Source organism: Polyodon spathula, chromosome 45 (genome assembly GCF_017654505.1).
Source record: "Polyodon spathula isolate WHYD16114869_AA chromosome 45, ASM1765450v1, whole genome shotgun sequence".
Lineage (NCBI taxonomy): Eukaryota > Metazoa > Chordata > Actinopteri > Acipenseriformes > Polyodontidae > Polyodon > Polyodon spathula.
In genome coordinates this window covers 1957944-1976057 of record NC_054578.1, presented here as the reverse complement: position 1 = coordinate 1976057, position 18114 = coordinate 1957944, and the positions used below count along the sequence as shown (strand labels likewise).

Below are 18114 nucleotides of genomic sequence, written 5' to 3'. Positions count from 1 at the left end.
AGTTTAGTTTCATTAAAGCTGCAGACAGACAGACAAAATAGATCGATAGATAGAACACAGATTTTTTTTTTAAAGAAAAATAGAGCAAAGAACACACAAATTATAAGACAGAATGAGAGAGAAAGAGAGAGACGCTCTACTCACAGTAAACAGTTCGGCAGCCCTTCTAGTGTCTGCCTGGCAGAGAGTCCTTGAACCTGCCCACTCCCCTCTCTCTCTCTCCTGCCCCTTTTTCGCCTCTCCGCCCCCGGCGGGGCCCCGGGGGAGTGTGTTAAAATGTGACACTCCCAAGGGTTGACGGGGACTGTAATGTCACTGTGACACGCAAAACACAGAGTGCCTTTTGCTGCTGCACCCAGTCCTGGGGTTCAGAGCTCCCCTCAATGAAGTATTTTAGTATTATTAATATTGCAATGATCCCTGCAGGAGTTTGAGCAGGGTTAGAAACTCACACTAGCCCTGCTGCTGCTGCACCCAGTCCTGGGGTTCAGAACTCCCCTCAATGAAGTCTAGTATTATTATTATTAATATTGCAATGATCAGGAGGCAGGAGTTTGAGCAGGGTTAGAAACTCACACTAGCCCTGCTGCTGCTGCTGCACCCAGTCCTGGGGTTCAGAGCTCCCCTCAATGAAGTCTAGTATTATTAATATTGCAATGATCAGGAGCCAGGAGTTTGAGCAGGGTTACAAACTCACACTAGCCCTGCTGCTGCTGCTCCCAGTCCTGGGGTTCAGAGCTCCCCTCAATGAAGTCTAGTATTATTAATATTGCAATGATCAGGAGCCAGGAGTTTGAGCAGGGTTACAAACTCACACTAGCCCTGCTGCTGCTGCACCCAGTCCTGGGGTTCAGAGCTCCCCTCAATGAAGTCTAGTATTATTAATATTGCAATGATCAGGAGCCAGGAGTTTGAGCAGGGTTAGAAACTCACACTAGCCCTGCTGCTGCTGCTGCACCCAGTCCTGGGGTTCAGAGCTCCCCTCAATGAAGTCTAGTATTATTAATATTGCAATGATCAGGAGCCAGGAGTTTGAGCAGGGTTAGAAACTCACACTAGCCCTGCTGCTGCTGCACCCAGTCCTGGGGTTCAGAGCTCCCCTCAATGAAGTCTAGTATTATTAATATTGCAATGATCAGGAGGCAGGAGTTTGAGCAGGGTTACAAACTCACACTAGCCCTGCTGCTGCTGCACCCAGTCCTGGGGTTCAGAGCTCCCCTCAATGAAGTCTAGTATTATTAACTATTTAGTATTATTATTACAATGATCAGGAGCCAGGAGTTTGAGCAGGGTTAGAAACTCACACTAGCCTTGCTGCTGCTGCTGCACCCAGTCCTGGGGCTCAGAGCTCCCCTCAATGAAGTCTTTTATTATTATTAATATTGCAATGATCAGGAGCCAGGAGTTTGAGCAGGGTTAGAAACTCACACTAGCCCTGCTGCTGCTGCTGCACCCAGTCCTGGGGTTCAGAGCTCCCCTCAATGAAGTCTAGTATTATTAATATTGCAATGATCAGGAGCCAGGAGTTTGAGCAGGGTTACAAACTCACACTAGCCCTGCTGCTGCTGCACCCAGTCCTGGGGTTCAGAGCTCCCCTCAATGAAGTCTAGTATTATTAATATTGCAATGATCAGGAGCCAGGAGTTTGAGCAGGGTTAGAAACTCACACTAGCCCTGCTGCTGCTGCACCCAGTCCTGGGGTTCAGAGCTCCCCTCAATGAAGTCTAGTATTATTAATATTGCAATGATCAGGAGCCAGGAGTTTGAGCAGGGTTACAAACTCACACTAGCCCTGCTGCTGCTGCACCCAGTCCTGGGGCTCAGAGCGCCCCTCAATGAAGTCAGGTATTATTATTATTATTATTATTACAATGATCAGGAGCCAGGAGTTTGAGCAGGGTTACAGATTTAAAACATATTTTAATAACATCCCTGTTCTGCACCCCCATCTAGTGGTGAAAAACAAATACTGTACAATGAACTTATTTGAATATTATATTTTAATTGTCTTTATTGGAAACACACACAACTCAACACAACAATACAAATTATAATTTCCAATAATTCACAAACCATTAGCAAATAACAGTAAACCACATCTCAAAAACACTTTGAAGATTTCATATCAAGGACAATGCAGTGGCATTGTCCAGGTGGAGAACTACAATTCCCAGCAACCCCTTCCAAGGGCTGCAGAGGAGAATCAGCAGGGCTGGAGATTGTGGGGATTGTGGGAGATGTAGTTCTTAGCCCATTGCAGTAAACACCCATGTCCAGGTAGAGAACTACAACTCCCAGCAACCCCTTCCAAGGGCTGCAAAGGAGGATCAGCATGGGGGGGCTTGTGGGAGATGTAGTTCTTAACCCGGCAATTGTCTAGGGAGAAAACTACAATTCCCAGCAACCCCTTTCCCAGGGCTGCAGAGCAGAATTGGCGCAGCCGGGGAGGGTGTGAGGGATTGTGGGAGGTTTTTGAATGTTAAGGGTTCGTTTTGGGAAAGGGTCCCGACGTCTCGTCTTTTACCTCGTCGGGCCCCCTCCACACGACACTCCCTTAAACACCCCTTCCTTGGTACATAGTTCTTAAAGATTCTCTAACTGTACAGTCAGGATCACAGATTCGTCTGGTTTTGTCAGAGATGTTTTCAGCTGATTTTACACAGAAGATGAGGGCAGTATGTCAGGGGGTAAACAGTGGGGTATTAAACTCGTTTTGAGGGGGGGGCAGCGCTGATTGGTTTAGGGGGTCTGTTCTGGTTGGTTCTGGGGAGGCTCAGCTGGAGCTGGGTTGCCATCAGCTACTGGTGCGGCTTGAACTGGTTTCCTGTCTTCAACTGGGAGAGAATCTGGAGGACAGACAGGAGAGATTCAGAGAGTTATTCTAGGAGCTGTGTAGTGAATGGAGGTGCGGGACAGGCAGGGGAGATTCAGAGAGTTATTCTAGGAGCTGTGTAGTGAATGGAGGTGCGGGACAGACAGGGGAGATTCAGAGAGTTATTCTAGGAGCTGTGTAGTGAATGGAGGTGCAGGACAGACAGGGGAGATTCAGAGAGTTATTCTAGGAGCTGTGTAGTGAATGGAGGTGCGGGACAGACAGGGGAGATTCAGAGAGTTATTCTAGGAGCTGTGTAGTGAATGGAGGTGCGGGACAGGCAGGGGAGATTCAGAGAGTTATTCTAGGAGCTGTGTAGTGAATGGAGGTGCGGGACAGACAGGGGAGATTCAGAGAGTTATTCTAGGAGCTGTGTAGTGAATGGAGGTGCGGGACAGACAGGGGAGATTCAGAGAGTTATTCTAGGAGCTGTGTAGTGAATGGAGGTGCGGGACAGGCAGGGGAGATTCAGAGAGTTATTCTAGGAGCTGTGTAGTGAATGGAGGTGCGGGACAGACAGGGGAGATTCAGAGAGTTATTCTAGGAGCTGTGTAGTGAATGGAGGTGCGGGACAGACAGGGGAGATTCAGAGAGTTATTCTAGGAGCTGTGTAGTGAATGGAGGTGCGGGACAGACAGGGGAGATTCAGAGAGTTATTCTAGGAGCTGTGTAGTGAATGGAGGTGCGGGACAGACAGGGGAGATTCAGAGAGTTATTCTAGGAGCTGTGTAGTGAATGGAGGTGCGGGACAGACAGGGGAGATTCAGAGAGTTATTCTAGGAGCTGTGTAGTGAATGGAGGTGCGGGACAGACAGGGGAGATTCAGAGAGTTATTCTAGGAGCTGTGTAGTGAATGGAGGTGCGGGACAGGCAGGGGAGATTCAGAGAGTTATTCTAGGAGCTGTGTAGTGAATGGAGGTGCGGGACAGACAGGGGAGATTCAGAGAGTTATTCTAGGAGCTGTGTAGTGAATGGAGGTGCGGGACAGACAGGGGAGATTCAGAGAGTTATTCTAGGAGCTGTGTAGTGAATGGAGGTGCGGGACAGACAGGGGAGATTCAGAGAGTTATTCTAGGAGCTGTGTAGTGAATGGAGGTGCGGGACAGACAGGGGAGATTCAGAGAGTTATTCTAGGAGCTGTGTAGTGAATGGAGGTGCGGGACAGACAGGGGAGATTCAGAGAGTTATTCTAGGAGCTGTGTAGTGAATGGAGGTGCGGGACAGACAGGGGAGATTCAGAGAGTTATTCTAGGAGCTGTGTAGTGAATGGAGGTGCGGGACAGACAGGGGAGATTCAGAGAGTTATTCTAGGAGCTGTGTAGTGAATGGAGGTGCGGGACAGACAGGGGAGATTCAGAGAGTTATTCTAGGAGCTGTGTAGTGAATGGAGGTGCGGGACAGACAGGGGAGATTCAGAGAGTTATTCTAGGAGCTGTGTAGTGAATGGAGGTGCGGGACAGACAGGGGAGATTCAGAGAGTTATTCTAGGAGCTGTGTAGTGAATGGAGGTGCGGGACAGGCAGGGGAGATTCAGAGAGTTATTCTAGGAGCTGTGTAGTGAATGGAGGTGCGGGACAGACAGGGGAGATTCAGAGAGTTATTCTAGGAGCTGTGTAGTGAATGGAGGTGCGGGACAGACAGGGGAGATTCAGAGAGTTATTCTAGGAGCTGTGTAGTGAATGGAGGTGCGGGACAGACAGGGGAGATTCAGAGAGTTATTCTAGGAGCTGTGTAGTGAATGGAGGTGCGGGACAGACAGGGGAGATTCAGAGAGTTATTCTAGGAGCTGTGTAGTGAATGGAGGTGCGGGACAGACAGGGGAGATTCAGAGAGTTATTCTAGGAGCTGTGTAGTGAATGGAGGTGCGGGACAGACAGGGGAGATTCAGAGAGTTATTCTAGGAGCTGTGTAGTGAATGGAGGTGCGGGACAGACAGGGGAGATTCAGAGAGTTATTCTAGGAGCTGTGTAGTGAATGGAGGTGCGGGACAGGCAGGGGAGATTCAGAGAGTTATTCTAGGAGCTGTGTAGTGAATGGAGGTGCGGGACAGACAGGGGAGATTCAGAGAGTTATTCTAGGAGCTGTGTAGTGAATGGAGGTGCGGGACAGACAGGGGAGATTCAGAGAGTTATTCTAGGAGCTGTGTAGTGAATGGAGGTGCGGGACAGACAGGGGAGATTCAGAGAGTTATTCTAGGAGCTGTGTAGTGAATGGAGGTGCGGGACAGGCAGGGGAGATTCAGAGAGTTATTCTAGGAGCTGTGTAGTGAATGGAGGTGCGGGACAGGCAGGGGAGATTCAGAGAGTTATTCTAGGAGCTGTGTAGTGAATGGAGGTGCAGGACAGACAGACAGACACACAGACATGCTTGCTATGAACGACTCACTCTCTGCTGCCCCCTTGTTTTCGCCGTGGAACTGCAGCTCTCCGTTAGGACCCGAGGGAGGCTGCCCTTCAGCTGCCTGAGGGGCCTTCTGTCTCTGAGCCATCTGGATTACTGCCTGATTAAAAAAATAAAAATAAATTATATATAGAAAAATAAATTAACACGAAACAAACAATAATAATCTTAACTCAAATATGACTTAAATATGATCCCCCAGATTCTGCTCCTCTCAATAACTTGTGAGGTAAAGAAGGGAGAGTTTCATCACAATCAGACAAGCGCCCCTTTCTCCTCTCCTCTCTCCCCTCTCTCCCCTCTCTCCCCTCTCTCTCCTCTCTCTCCTCTCTCTCTCTCTCCTCTCTCTTTCTTTCTCCTCTCCTCTCCTCTCTCTCTCTCCTCTCTCCTCTCTCTCCTCTCTCTCTCTCTCCTCTCCTCTCTCCTCCTCTCTCTCTCTCTCTCTCCTCTCTCTCTCTCTCTCTCTCTCTCTCTCTCTCTCTCTCCTCTCTCTCTCTCCTCTCTCTCTCTCTCTCTCTCCTCTCCCTCTCTCTCACCTGCTGGTACTCTCTCTTCTGTAGCTCCAGCTCTCTCTCTCTCTCTTTCAGTTCTTCATGCTCTCTCTTCAGTTCCTCCGCCCTCTTCCCAAGCTCCGCCTCCTGAGCCATAAGCTCCGCCTCAAACTGCCTTAGCTCCTCCTCCGTATACACAGGCTTTTCATCCACAGTCTGACAGAAAATACAAAAAAAAAAACCACACACACACAGCGTCACTGCTAATGAGAGAGAGAGAGAGACACACACAGCGTCACTGCTAATGAGAGAGAGAGAGACACACACAGCGTCACTGCTAATGAGAGAGAGGCACAGAGACACACACAGCGTCACCGCTAATGAGAGAGAGAGAGACACACACAGCGTCACTGCTAATGAGAGAGAGAGAGAGACACACACAGCGTCACTGCTAATGAGAGAGAGGCACAGAGACACACACAGCGTCACTGCTAATGAGAGAGAGGCACAGAGACACACACAGCGTCACTGCTAATGAGAGAGAGGCACAGAGACACACACAGCGTCACCGCTAATGAGAGAGAGAGAGAGACACACACAGCGTCACTGCTAATGAGAGAGAGACACACACAGCGTCACCGCTAATGAGAGAGAGAGAGACACACACAGCGTCACTGCTAATGAGAGAGAGAGAGAGACACACACAGCGTCACCGCTAATGAGAGAGAGAGAGAGACACACACAGCGTCACTGCTAATGAGAGAGAGAGAGACACACACAGCGTCACTGCTAATGAGAGAGAGGCACAGAGACACACACAGCGTCACTGCTAAAGAGAGAGAGAGACACACACAGCGTCACTGCTAATGAGAGAGAGAGACAGAGACACACACAGCGTCACTGCTAATGAGAGAGAGAGAGAGACACACACAGCGTCACTGCTAATGAGAGAGAGAGAGAGAGACACACACAGCGTCACTGCTAATGAGAGAGAGAGAGAGACACACACAGCGTCACTGCTAATGAGAGAGAGAGACACACACAGAGACACACACAGCGTCACCGCTAAGACACACACAGCGTCAGAGAGAGAGAGAGACACACACAGCGTCACTGCTAATGAGAGAGAGGCACAGAGACACACACAGCGTCACTGCTAATGAGAGAGAGAGAGAGACACACACAGCGTCACCGCTAATGAGAGAGAGAGAGACACACACAGCGTCACTGCTAATGAGAGAGAGAGAGAGACACACACAGCGTCACCGCTAATGAGAGAGAGAGAGACACACACAGCGTCACTGCGCTAGAGAGAGAGAGAGAGAGAGAGAGACACACACAGCGTCACTGCTAATGAGAGAGAGGCACAGAGACACACACAGCGTCACCGCTAATGAGAGAGAGAGAGACACACACAGCGTCACCGCTAATGAGAGAGAGAGAGAGACACACACAGCGTCACTGCTAATGAGAGAGAGAGAGACACACACAGCGTCACTGCTAATGAGAGAGAGAGAGAGAGACACACACAGCGTCACTGCTAATGAGAGAGAGAGAGAGACACACACAGCGTCACCGCTAATGAGAGAGAGAGAGACACACACAGCGTCACCGCTAATGAGAGAGAGGCACAGAGACACACACAGCGTCACCGCTAATGAGAGAGAGAGCACAGAGACACACACAGCGTCACCGCTAATGAGAGAGAGCAGAGAGACACACACAGCGTCACTGCTAATGAGAGAGAGAGAGACACACACAGCGTCACCGCTAATGAGAGAGAGAGAGACACACACAGCGTCACTGCTAATGAGAGAGAGAGAGACACACACAGCGTCACCGCTAATGAGAGAGAGAGACAGAGACACACACAGCGTCACTGCTAATGAGAGAGAGAGAGACACACACAGCGTCACCGCTAATGAGAGAGAGGCACAGAGACACACACAGCGTCACTGCTAATGAGAGAGAGAGAGAGACACACACAGCGTCACTGCTAATGAGAGAGAGGACACAGAGACACACACAGCGTCACTGCTAATGAGAGAGAGGCACAGAGACACACACAGCGTCACCGCTAATGAGAGAGAGAGAGAGACACACACAGCGTCACTGCTAATGAGAGAGAGAGAGACACACACAGCGTCACTGCTAATGAGAGAGAGAGAGAGACACACACAGCGTCACTGCTAATGAGAGAGAGAGACACACACAGCGTCACTGCAGAGACACACACAGCGTCACTGCTAATGAGAGAGAGAGAGAGACACACACAGCGTCACTGCTAATGAGAGAGAGGCACAGAGACACACACAGCGTCACCGCTAATGAGAGAGAGGCACAGAGACACACACAGCGTCACCGCTAATGAGAGAGAGGCACAGAGACGCACACGGCGTCAGTGATAATGAGGTGCAGTTGGAAGCCCCCCCTCACTCACCTTCCATTCGTCAGTATTGGCAAAGTCTTTTCGCTCTGTGGATTTCAGGAATTCTTCCAGGGTGACGAGTCGATCGCGGTTCGCATCCACCTGCGCAGGAAAAAGCAAAGGAGAGAAGATCAAACGGATGAGACCCCAATCACAATCTGTTTTACAAAACTTCAATTTTCCAAATCTTTATTGATCTCTGTGCTATAGTGTATTGATCTCTCTATTATAATTGGTCTCTCTATAAGGTATTGATCTCTCTATTATGATGTATTGATCTCTCTATTACAGTGTATTGATCTCTTGTACTGACGCTCTCTCGTAGGGAATCTACAGGGCTGGGAATCAGACTCCCGCTGCACAGCAGTGTGATCCAGTCCTGCTTTCACTAGGAGTTTAATAATCAGACTCCCGCTGCACAGCAGTGTGATCCAGTCCTGCTTTCACTAGGAGTTTAATAATCAGACTCCCGCTGCACAGCAGTGTGATCCAGTCCTGCTTTCACTAGGAGTTTAATAATCAGACTCCCGCTGCACAGCAGTGTGATCCAGTCCTGCTTTCACTAGGAGTTTAATAATCAGACTCCCGCTGCACAGCAGTGTGATCCAGTCCTGCTTTCACTAGGAGTTTAATAATCAGACTCCCGCTGCACAGCAGTGTCATCCAGTCCTGCTTTCACTAGGAGTTTAATAATCAGACTCCCGCTGCACAGCAGTGTGATCCAGTCCTGCTTTCACTAGGAGTTTAATAATCAGACTCCCGCTGCACAGCAGTGTGATCCAGTCCTGCTTTCACTAGGAGTTTAATAATCAGACTCCCGCTGCACAGCAGTGTGATCCAGTCCTGCTTTCACTAGGAGTTTAATAATCAGACTCCCGCTGCACAGCAGTGTGATCCAGTCCTGCTTTCACTAGGAGTTTAATAATCAGACTCCCGCTGCACAGCAGTGTGATCCAGTCCTGCTTTCACTAGGAGTTTAATAATCAGACTCCCGCTGCACAGCAGTGTGATCCAGTCCTGGTTTCACTGGGAGTTTAATAATCAGACACACCTGAGCTTGATTAGCTAGACACACTAGGAGGGCTGATCAAGCTGGGAGCAGACTAGGAGAAACCTGCTGCACTAGGAGTCACAGCCCTGCTGTGCAGTTTGATCCATTCCTGGTTTCACTGTGAGTTTAATAGGAGTCATTCCCAGCCCTGTGGTCCTGCACATCTCACAGTGAAACCTGGACTGGATCACACTGCTGTGCAATAGGAGTCTGATTCCCAGCCCTGTGGATCTCACAGTGAAACCTGGACTGGATCACACTGCTGTGCAATAGGAGTCTGATTCCCAGCCCTGTGGATCTCACAGTGAAACCTGGACTGGATCACACTGCTGTGCAATAGGAGTCTGATTCCCAGCCTGTGACGTTATTTTATTTGGACTGACCACTGCTGACGCAATAGGGTGTTATTCTCAAACTACAGTGAATCCTGGACTGGATCACACTGAGTGCAATAAAGATGGTGAACATTTTTACAAAGAAATTATTTATTTCTTTTGTATTTTTTTAATGTAATTTTCACTCACATTTCTCATGACATGCTCCCTCATTCTCAGCCTCTCCTCCTCCATCTCTGTCATGTCATCTTCTTCATTCTTAGGATCGTAGACTTTCTCCAACTGAGAGAGAGAGAGAGAGAGAGAGAGAGGAGAGAGAGAGAGAGAGAGGAGAGAGGAGAGAGAGGAGAGAGAGAGGAGAGAGAGAGAGGAGAGAGAGAGAGAGAGAGGAGAGAGAGGAGAGGAGAGGAGAGAGAGAGAGAGAGAGAGAGGAGAGAGAGAGGGAGAGGAGAGAGAGAGAGGAGAGAGGGAGAGAGAGAGGAGGAGAGAGGAGAGGAGAGAGAGAGAGAGAGAGAGAGAGAGAGGAGAGAGGGGAGAGAGGAGAGGAGAGAGAGAGAGGAGAGAGGAGAGAGACAACATGAGTTTAAGCGATTCGTATTGTGATACTCAGAGACACAGAAAAGTTTTTAAATCTCACCTCTTTGGTGAAGAGAGCTTCTAATTCTTGTTCATCCAAAACACCATCTCCATTTGAATCTGACAGAGACAGACAGGAGAGAGGAGAGAGATGGGTCTTGAGCAAGTTTCATCACAATCGAACAGAGACACACACAGACAGACAGACAGACAGAGCCCACAAATCCTGTTCAGTTTGAAGCTACAATATAATCCCTAAAACGTTTCTCTGCTAACTTGACTTTCTCTCTCAGTCTCTTCTGGTTTGGAGTTTCTGATCCAGTGCAGTTCTGGGTGACGAAGGCATTAAAACGTTTCTCTGCTAACTTGACTTTCTCTCTCAGTCTCTTCTGGTTTGGAGTTTCTGATCCAGTGCAGTTCTGGGTGACGAAGGCATTAAAACGTTTCTCTGCTAACTTGACTTTCTCTCTCAGTCTCTTCTGGTTTGGAGTTTCTGATCCAGTGCAGTTCTGGGTGACGAAGGCATTAAAACGTTTCTCTGCTAACTTGACTTTCTCTCTCAGTCTCTTCTGGTTTGGAGTTTCTGATCCAGTGCAGTTCTGGGTGACGAAGGCATTAAAACGTTTCTCTGCTAACTTGACTTTCTCTCTCAGTCTCTTCTGGTTTGGAGTTTCTGATCCAGTGCAGTTCTGGGTGACGAAGGCATTAAAACGTTTCTCTGCTAACTTGACTTTCTCTCTCAGTCTCTTCTGGTTTGCCGTTTCTGATCTCAGTTTGTGATTGGTTAAAACTCTGGTTCTCTCAGGCTCTGATTGGTTGAACTCACCGTGCAGTTTGAAGAATGTTTTGGGGTTGAATTCTTGGGGATCCAGCCCATCAGTCTCCTCCCAAACCTTCTTCAACTGATCCCTGCTTCCCTGAGAGAGAGAGAGAAGAGAGAGGAGAGAGATACTGCGTGGTGCTATATTGTATTGTACTGTATTGCACTGTGCTGCAGTGTGCTGTACTGACTCACGGGCACGTTGATTTTGGGGTGCTCCTTGTGTCTCTGCCTCCTCTCCTCCTCCCTCTTCTCCTCGCTCTCTCTCTTCTCCTGGTCCAGACTCCGCAGGTATTCTCTCCTCTCGTGCTCCTTCAGCATCTCATAGCGTTTGAATTCCTCGTGACGGGCCGAGTCATAGCTCTCCAGATCACGCGTGGCCTGGGACCAATCACACGCCAATCACACGTCAATCACAGAATAAACTCCCTCAGCTTCATAGAGTCCAGTGAAAGCTGCTGAATAATGTTCCCTTGTTATCATATTGAATTGCACCCCCTCTATATAGAATGAACTCCCTCAGCTTCATAGAGTCCAGTGAAAGCTGCTGAATAATGTTCCCTTGTTCTCATATTGAATTGCACCCCCTCTATACAGAATGAACTCCCTTAGGTTGGTTCTTCATTCCTCTGCTCTCGTGAGGTTAGATGACAGCGCTTCGCTGCTCTGTAGTGTGTGATGCTGTATTGGATATTGATTATTGATCGGCTAGCTAACCGTTTCTATAAGGAGCTCCAGGTCTTTGGCCTCGAAGGTCTGCTGGTTCTGCTGGTCCAGGTGTTGAAACTGCTTGAGGAGAGCAGCATGATCCATCTGGACATCTAGAGAGAGGAGAGGAGAGAGAGAGAGAGCGAGAGAGAGAGGAGAGAGGAGAGAGGAGAGAGGAGAGAGGAGAGGAGAGAGAGGAGAGGAGAGAGAGGAGAGGTTAATCTAGAGAGAGACAGACAGAGGGAGGGAGAAGGGTGAGGAGGAGAGAGAAGTTGAGGAGTGAGGGCAGGAGGAGGGGAGGAGAGGAGAGAGTCTGGGTCTCACTGTGGTGGATGGAGGGAGTGAGGAGTGAGAGGAGGGGAGAAGGAGAGGAGGAGAGGAGGGGAGTGAGAGAAGAGAGAGGAGAGAGGGGGGGAGAGAGAGATTCTGTGTCTCACTCTGGTGGGCGGTGGCGTCCATCTTAGCCTTGATGAGCATGCGCAGACGGGACACTTCCTGTCTCTTCAGCTCGTCCAGCTTGGAGCGAACGTGATGTCCCACGAAATCCAGCTCTTTACTGAGCTTCCCACTCTGAAACACACACTGAGTGTAAACCACTGAACACACAGAGACACACAACACACACACACAGAGCTTGGAACACACGCCTCTGAAAGGACGTCCTAAACAAACCGGACAGCGCACTGGTCCCTCACCTTGATGTCGTCAGCGTTGGCGGCCTGCAGCTTCTCCCGAAAGTGAGGGTCTGTCTCCAGGACATCGATGACCTCCCTTAGATAACGATCATAATACAAACCAGTGTCCTGAGAGACAGAGAGACACCGAGACACTGAGACACTGAGCTATTGAAACTCAGGGGGGTGTCTGAATCGTGTTTGGTGTTGCTGTATAATATATTAAACTATGGCTATTGAAACTCAGGGGGGTGTCTGAATCGTGTTTGGTGTTGCTGTATAATATATTAAACTATGGCTATTGAAACTCAGGGGGGTGTCTGAATCGTGTTTGGTGTTGCTGTATAATATATTAAACTATGGCTATTGAAACTCAGGGGGGTGTCTGAATCGTGTTTGGTGTTGCTGTATAATATATTAAACTATGGCTATTGAAACTCAGGGGGGTGTCTGAATCGTGTTTGGTGTTGCTGTATAATATATTAAACTATGGCTATTGAAACTCAGGGGGGTGTCTGAATCGTGTTTGGTGTTGCTGTATAATATATTAAACTATGGCTATTGAAACTCAGGGGGGTGTCTGAATCGTGTTTGGTGTTGCTGTATAATATATTAAACTATGGCTATTGAAACTCAGGGGGGTGTCTGAATCGTGTTTGGTGTTGCTGTATAATATATTAAACTATGGCTATTGAAACTCAGGGGGGTGTCTGAATCGTGTTTGGTGTTGCTGTATAATATATTAAACTATGGCTATTGAAACTCAGGGGGGTGTCTGAATCGTGTTTGGTTTTGCTGTATAATATATTCAACTATTGAACTATAGCTCCCAGCACCCCTCACTGTTACTGCTGGTGCAGTGGCATGCTGGGAGCTGTAGTTTTTCGTGACTCTGTATAATATACAATGCTAGGGCTGTTGAAACTCCCTGACCTGGTTCTCTGGTTGCTCCTCGGCTGGTTTGTTTTCCTTGGAGGACGGGGGTCTCGTGTTCCGGTCAATCGGGACCGACCAGGCCAAAGCCAGGAGGGCCGAGTACTGAACGAAGCGAGAAACGGTCATTCTGCTACGGGACAGAGAGAACAGGAGGGGCCCGAGAGGGGGGGGGGGGGGGGTCAGGGAGCGTAGACTTACAACCAAAAACATGCTTTAAAACTGAACATGTAAGACTAGACTACAGCAGACAGACAGACAGACAGACAGACAGACAGATAGAAAAATAGATACAGTATATATAGACAGAGACAGACAGATAGATAGAAAGATAGATACAGTATATAGACAGAGACAGATAGATACAGTATATAGACAGATACAGACAGATAGAAAGATAGATACAGTATATAGACAGACAGACAGATAGATACAGTATATAGACAGACAGACAGATAGAAAGATAGATACAGTATATAGACAGAGACAGACAGAGATAGAAAGATAGATACAGTATATAGACAGAGACAGACAGATAGATAGAAAGATAGATACAGTATATAGACAGACAGACAGATAGAAAGATAGATACAGTATATAGACAGACAGACAGATAGAAAGATAGATACAGTATATAGACAGACAGACAGATAGAAAGATAGATACAGTATATAGACAGACAGACAGATAGAAAGATAGATACAGTATATAGACAGACAGACAGATAGAAAGATAGATACAGTATATAGACAGACAGACAGATAGATACAGTATATAGACAGATACAGACAGACAGATAGATACAGTATATAGACAGAGACAGATAGATACAGTATATAGACAGACAGACAGACAGATAGAAAGATAGATACAGTATATAGACAGAGACAGACAGATAGATAGAAAGATAGATACAGTATATAGACAGAGACAGACAGACAGATACAGAGACAGACAGACAGACAGAAAGATAGATACAGTATATAGACAGAGACAGACAGATAGATAGAAAGATAGATACAGTATATAGACAGAGACAGACAGATAGATAGAAAGATAGATAGACATATAGACAGACAGACAGATAGAAAGATAGATACAGTATATAGACAGACAGACAGATAGAAAGATAGATACAGTATATAGACAGACAGACAGACAGACAGATAGATAGATAGATAGACAGACAGACAGACAGACAGACAGATAGATACAGTATAGATAGACAGTATACAGACAGAAAGATAGAAAGATAGATACAGTATATAGACAGAGACAGATAGACAGATAGATACAGTATATAGACAGAGACAGACAGATAGAAAGATAGATACAGTATATAGACAGAGACAGACAGACAGATAGAAAGATAGATACAGTATATAGACAGAGACAGACAGATAGATAGAAAGATAGATACAGTATATAGACAGACAGACAGATAGAAAGATAGATACAGTATATAGACAGACAGACAGATAGAAAGATAGATACAGTATATAGACAGACAGACAGATAGAGAAGATAGATACAGTATATAGACAGACATACAGACAGATAGAAAGATAGATACAGTATATAGACAGACAGACAGATAGAAAGATAGATAGTATATAGACATAGACAGACAGACAGATAGATAGATAGATACAGTATATACAGACAGACAGACAGATAGAAAGATAGATACAGTATATAGACAGACAGACAGATAGAAAGATAGATACAGTATATAGACAGAGACAGACAGACAGATAGAAAGATAGATACAGTATATAGACAGATACAGACAGACAGATAGACAAGACAGATAGAAACATGATACAGTAGATACAGTCAAGACAGATAGAAGATAGATACAGTCCTATGCTTTCTACAGAGATAGACAGACATATAGATACAGTGCTAGACAGAAACAGACATACAACAGATACAGACAGACAGGGCGACCAGCGCATCGAGGGCGCTTAGAACAGATACAGTAATAGACAGAGACAGGACAGAGATAAGCGATAGATACAGTATATATACAGAGACAGACAGATACAGATAGACAGATAGATACAGACGTAATAGTGACAGAGTCTACAGACAGAGGATAGAAGATCGTGATAGTATATAGGACAGAGACAGACATAGATAGACAGATAGATACAGACAGACAGATAATAGCGAGATTACAGTATAATGTGGTCAGACAGACAGGATATATCATAATTAGCGGTCGAGATAGACAATATAATACAGTATAGTAGACAGAGACAGACAGATATAGATATATCATTATATAGACAGAGACAGATATCTAGAAAGATAGATACAGTATATAGAGACGAGATACAGACAGAGCTAGAAGATAGATACTCGCTAGTATATAGACAGTAAGAGAGTCTAAAAGATAGATACAGTATAGAGACAGATGCAGACAGATAGTCTACAGTATAGCTAGCGAGCGGACCGAGAGCGGGCTAGAGAGATAGATACAGTATATACGGACGCGACAGAAGAGATAATAGATACAGATATGATAGACAGAGACGGTGACGACAGATATAAAGATAGATACAGTATATAGACAGAACAGACAGACGATAGAAAGATAGATACAGTATATGGACAGACACGAAAGATAGATACAGTATATAGACCGAATGACAGACAGATAGCGATGCCATATATACGGGCTCTGGCGAGCGCTATCACAACGTAGCACGCTCGAATCTGACGACATAGACAGAGCTTCTGCAGTTCAAGATGCGAGTGTCGTGTTATGCGTATGTCCTACAGTATATATTACAACAACAACAACAACACAACAACAACACAACAACAACACAGACACGCACAGGGGCGCGTCAGCACACAGACATACTGGCAAGTTAACGCGCAGATAGAGTCCAGATAATTTGCATTACATACTCAGTAGATATTATTGCACAGCACATTATCTAGTATTATTATTATTATTATAACATTATTATTATCAGTATTATCAGTATTATTATTTCTCGCTATTGTTTGGCTCTGCTTGTATTGCACAGCACAGCCCCGACATTGCACACAGTATTATTATTATTATTATCAGTATTATTATTATTATTATCAGTATTATTATTATTATTATCAGTATTGTTATTAATAGTCTCGCTATTGTTTGGCTCTGCTTGTATTGCACAGCACAGCCCCGACATTGCACACAGTATTATTATTATTATTATCAGTATTATTATTATTATTCTCGCTATTGTTTGGCTCTGCTTGTATTGCACAGCCCGCCTGGCTGCGCTCTCAGCGCTGCTCACATTCAGCTTCTGCTTTAGTTTCGCTTCATTTTTCTTTTTTATTACCTGATGTAGTTGTTTGTTTGTTTGTTTGTTTGTTTGTAATCAGTTGTTTACACGATTTTTTTTTTCCTCCGGATACCCGCTTGTCTCAGCTTCCCGGAACCAGTTCAAGGTCCGCCCTGACGTCACCGGAGACCGCCCTATGCGCTTCTGTTGGCGTGACGTCACAACCGCGGAAACAAGCCCAAAACAAGCGGGACTCCACTTTCCAACCCGCGGAAAACAAGCCCAAAACAAGCGAGGCTTCACTTTCCAACCAGCGGAAACAAGCCCAAAACAAGCGGGGCTCCACTTTCCAACCCGCGGAAACAAGCCCAAAACAAGCGGGGCTCCACTTTCCAACCCGCGGAAACAAGCCCAAAACAAGCGAGGCTTCACTTTCCAACCCGCGGAAACAAGCCCAAAACAAGCGAGGCTTCACTTTCCAACCCGCGGAAACAAGCCCAAAACAAGCGAGGCTTCACTTTCCAACCCGCGGAAAACAAGCCCAAAAACAAGCGAGGCTTCACTTTCCAAACCGCGGAAACAAGCCCAAAACAAGCGAGGCTTCACTTTCCGACCCGCGAAAACAAGCCCAAAACAAGCGGGACTCCGCTTTCAAACCCGCGGAAACAAGCGGGCTCCATGACTCTCATCAGCCTCTCGGTCTGTATCCAATCACAGCACAGCCTCTCACTTGAAACCATACCCTCGTCACGCACCCCCCCCCCACCTCCCCCGTGGTGCGTTGGGCTCCAGGCTAATTGTGACGTCACACAGTTGTGACGTCATCGATTTATGACATCATCATAGTAATTAATTACTGTTCACAAGTTGTTTTTTTTAATTTATTTTATCGACAATAAACACACACACACACTGAGAAACACAAACTGAGACAGACACACACACACACACACTGAGACACAGACACACTGAGACACACACACACACACACACTGAGAAACACACACTGAGACACAGACACACACACACACACACTGAGACACAGACACACTGAGAGACGCACACAAGGCGGATTCAGAGAACTGAAACATTTGAAACAGATTTATATTTGGGAGAGAAACCTTAAAAGTAACTCTGTATCTAACTCTCCTTAGACAGAGACACACTGAGAGACGCAGCAGCACGAGAAAGTCTGATTTCAGATACACCTGAAACATTTAGTGACAGATTTTTTATATTTGGAGAGGAACATCTTAAAAGTAACATCTGTATCTACCTCTCGCGCCCGTAAAAATGACCTACGTACGTTTGTGGGGGGGGGGGGTTCTCTCGTCACACAGGACGTCGCTCTTGGGGAGTTATTGGAGAGGGAACGTTTTGAAGGTTGCACCATCAGAATTTTTGATTTTTTCAGGAGGGATTGTCTCCCGCTTGCTCTGATCTATAAATCACTACAGAAGGAGAAAAACAGAACAAACAAACTTCAAACAAAGTAAGATTCATTCCAATTTGCTGGCTGCCATTATTCTTCTTATT

General features: G+C 46.5%; 1 protein-coding gene across 3 annotated transcripts; it reads right to left on the bottom strand.

Annotated features, from left to right (window-relative positions):
* Window positions 1-2717: 2717 nt before the first annotated feature.
* nucb1 (nucleobindin 1) lies at window positions 2718-17721 on the bottom strand. Of its 3 annotated transcripts, none has more exons than XM_041237645.1 (13): window positions 17700-17721; window positions 13289-13421; window positions 12377-12484; window positions 12119-12251; window positions 11691-11794; window positions 11169-11354; window positions 10980-11070; window positions 10215-10273; window positions 9767-9859; window positions 8204-8293; window positions 5809-5979; window positions 5258-5372; window positions 2718-2846 (listed from the first exon to the last, which is right to left on the bottom strand). In XM_041237645.1, the coding sequence occupies exons 2-13, from the start codon at window positions 13415-13417 to the stop codon at window positions 2740-2742; spliced, it is 1386 nt and encodes a 461-aa protein (XP_041093579.1). In that variant the 5' UTR covers window positions 13418-13421; window positions 17700-17721; the 3' UTR covers window positions 2718-2739. The 3 variants fall into 3 exon arrangements, with proteins under 3 accessions (XP_041093579.1, XP_041093577.1, XP_041093578.1); XM_041237643.1 differs by lacking the exon at window positions 17700-17721 and adding an exon at window positions 16636-16767; XM_041237644.1 differs by lacking the exon at window positions 17700-17721 and adding an exon at window positions 16636-16767 and having other exon boundaries at window positions 13289-13418.
* Window positions 17722-18114: the final 393 nt, after the last annotated feature.

Excerpts from the sequence above, each read along its gene's own strand:
- nucb1 (XM_041237645.1), bottom strand. The coding sequence starts at position 13,417 with ATGACCGTTTCTCGCTTCGTTCAGTACTCGGCCCTCCTGGCTTTGGCC. Across the intron at positions 11,795-12,118 it reads GGACGCCACCGCCCACCAGA|ATGTCCAGATGGATCATGCT; the intron begins GTGAGACACAGA and ends TCCTCTCTCTAG. Across the intron at positions 8,294-9,766 it reads GGGAGCATGTCATGAGAAAT|GTGGATGCGAACCGCGATCG; the intron begins GTGAGTGAAAAT and ends TTTCCTGCGCAG.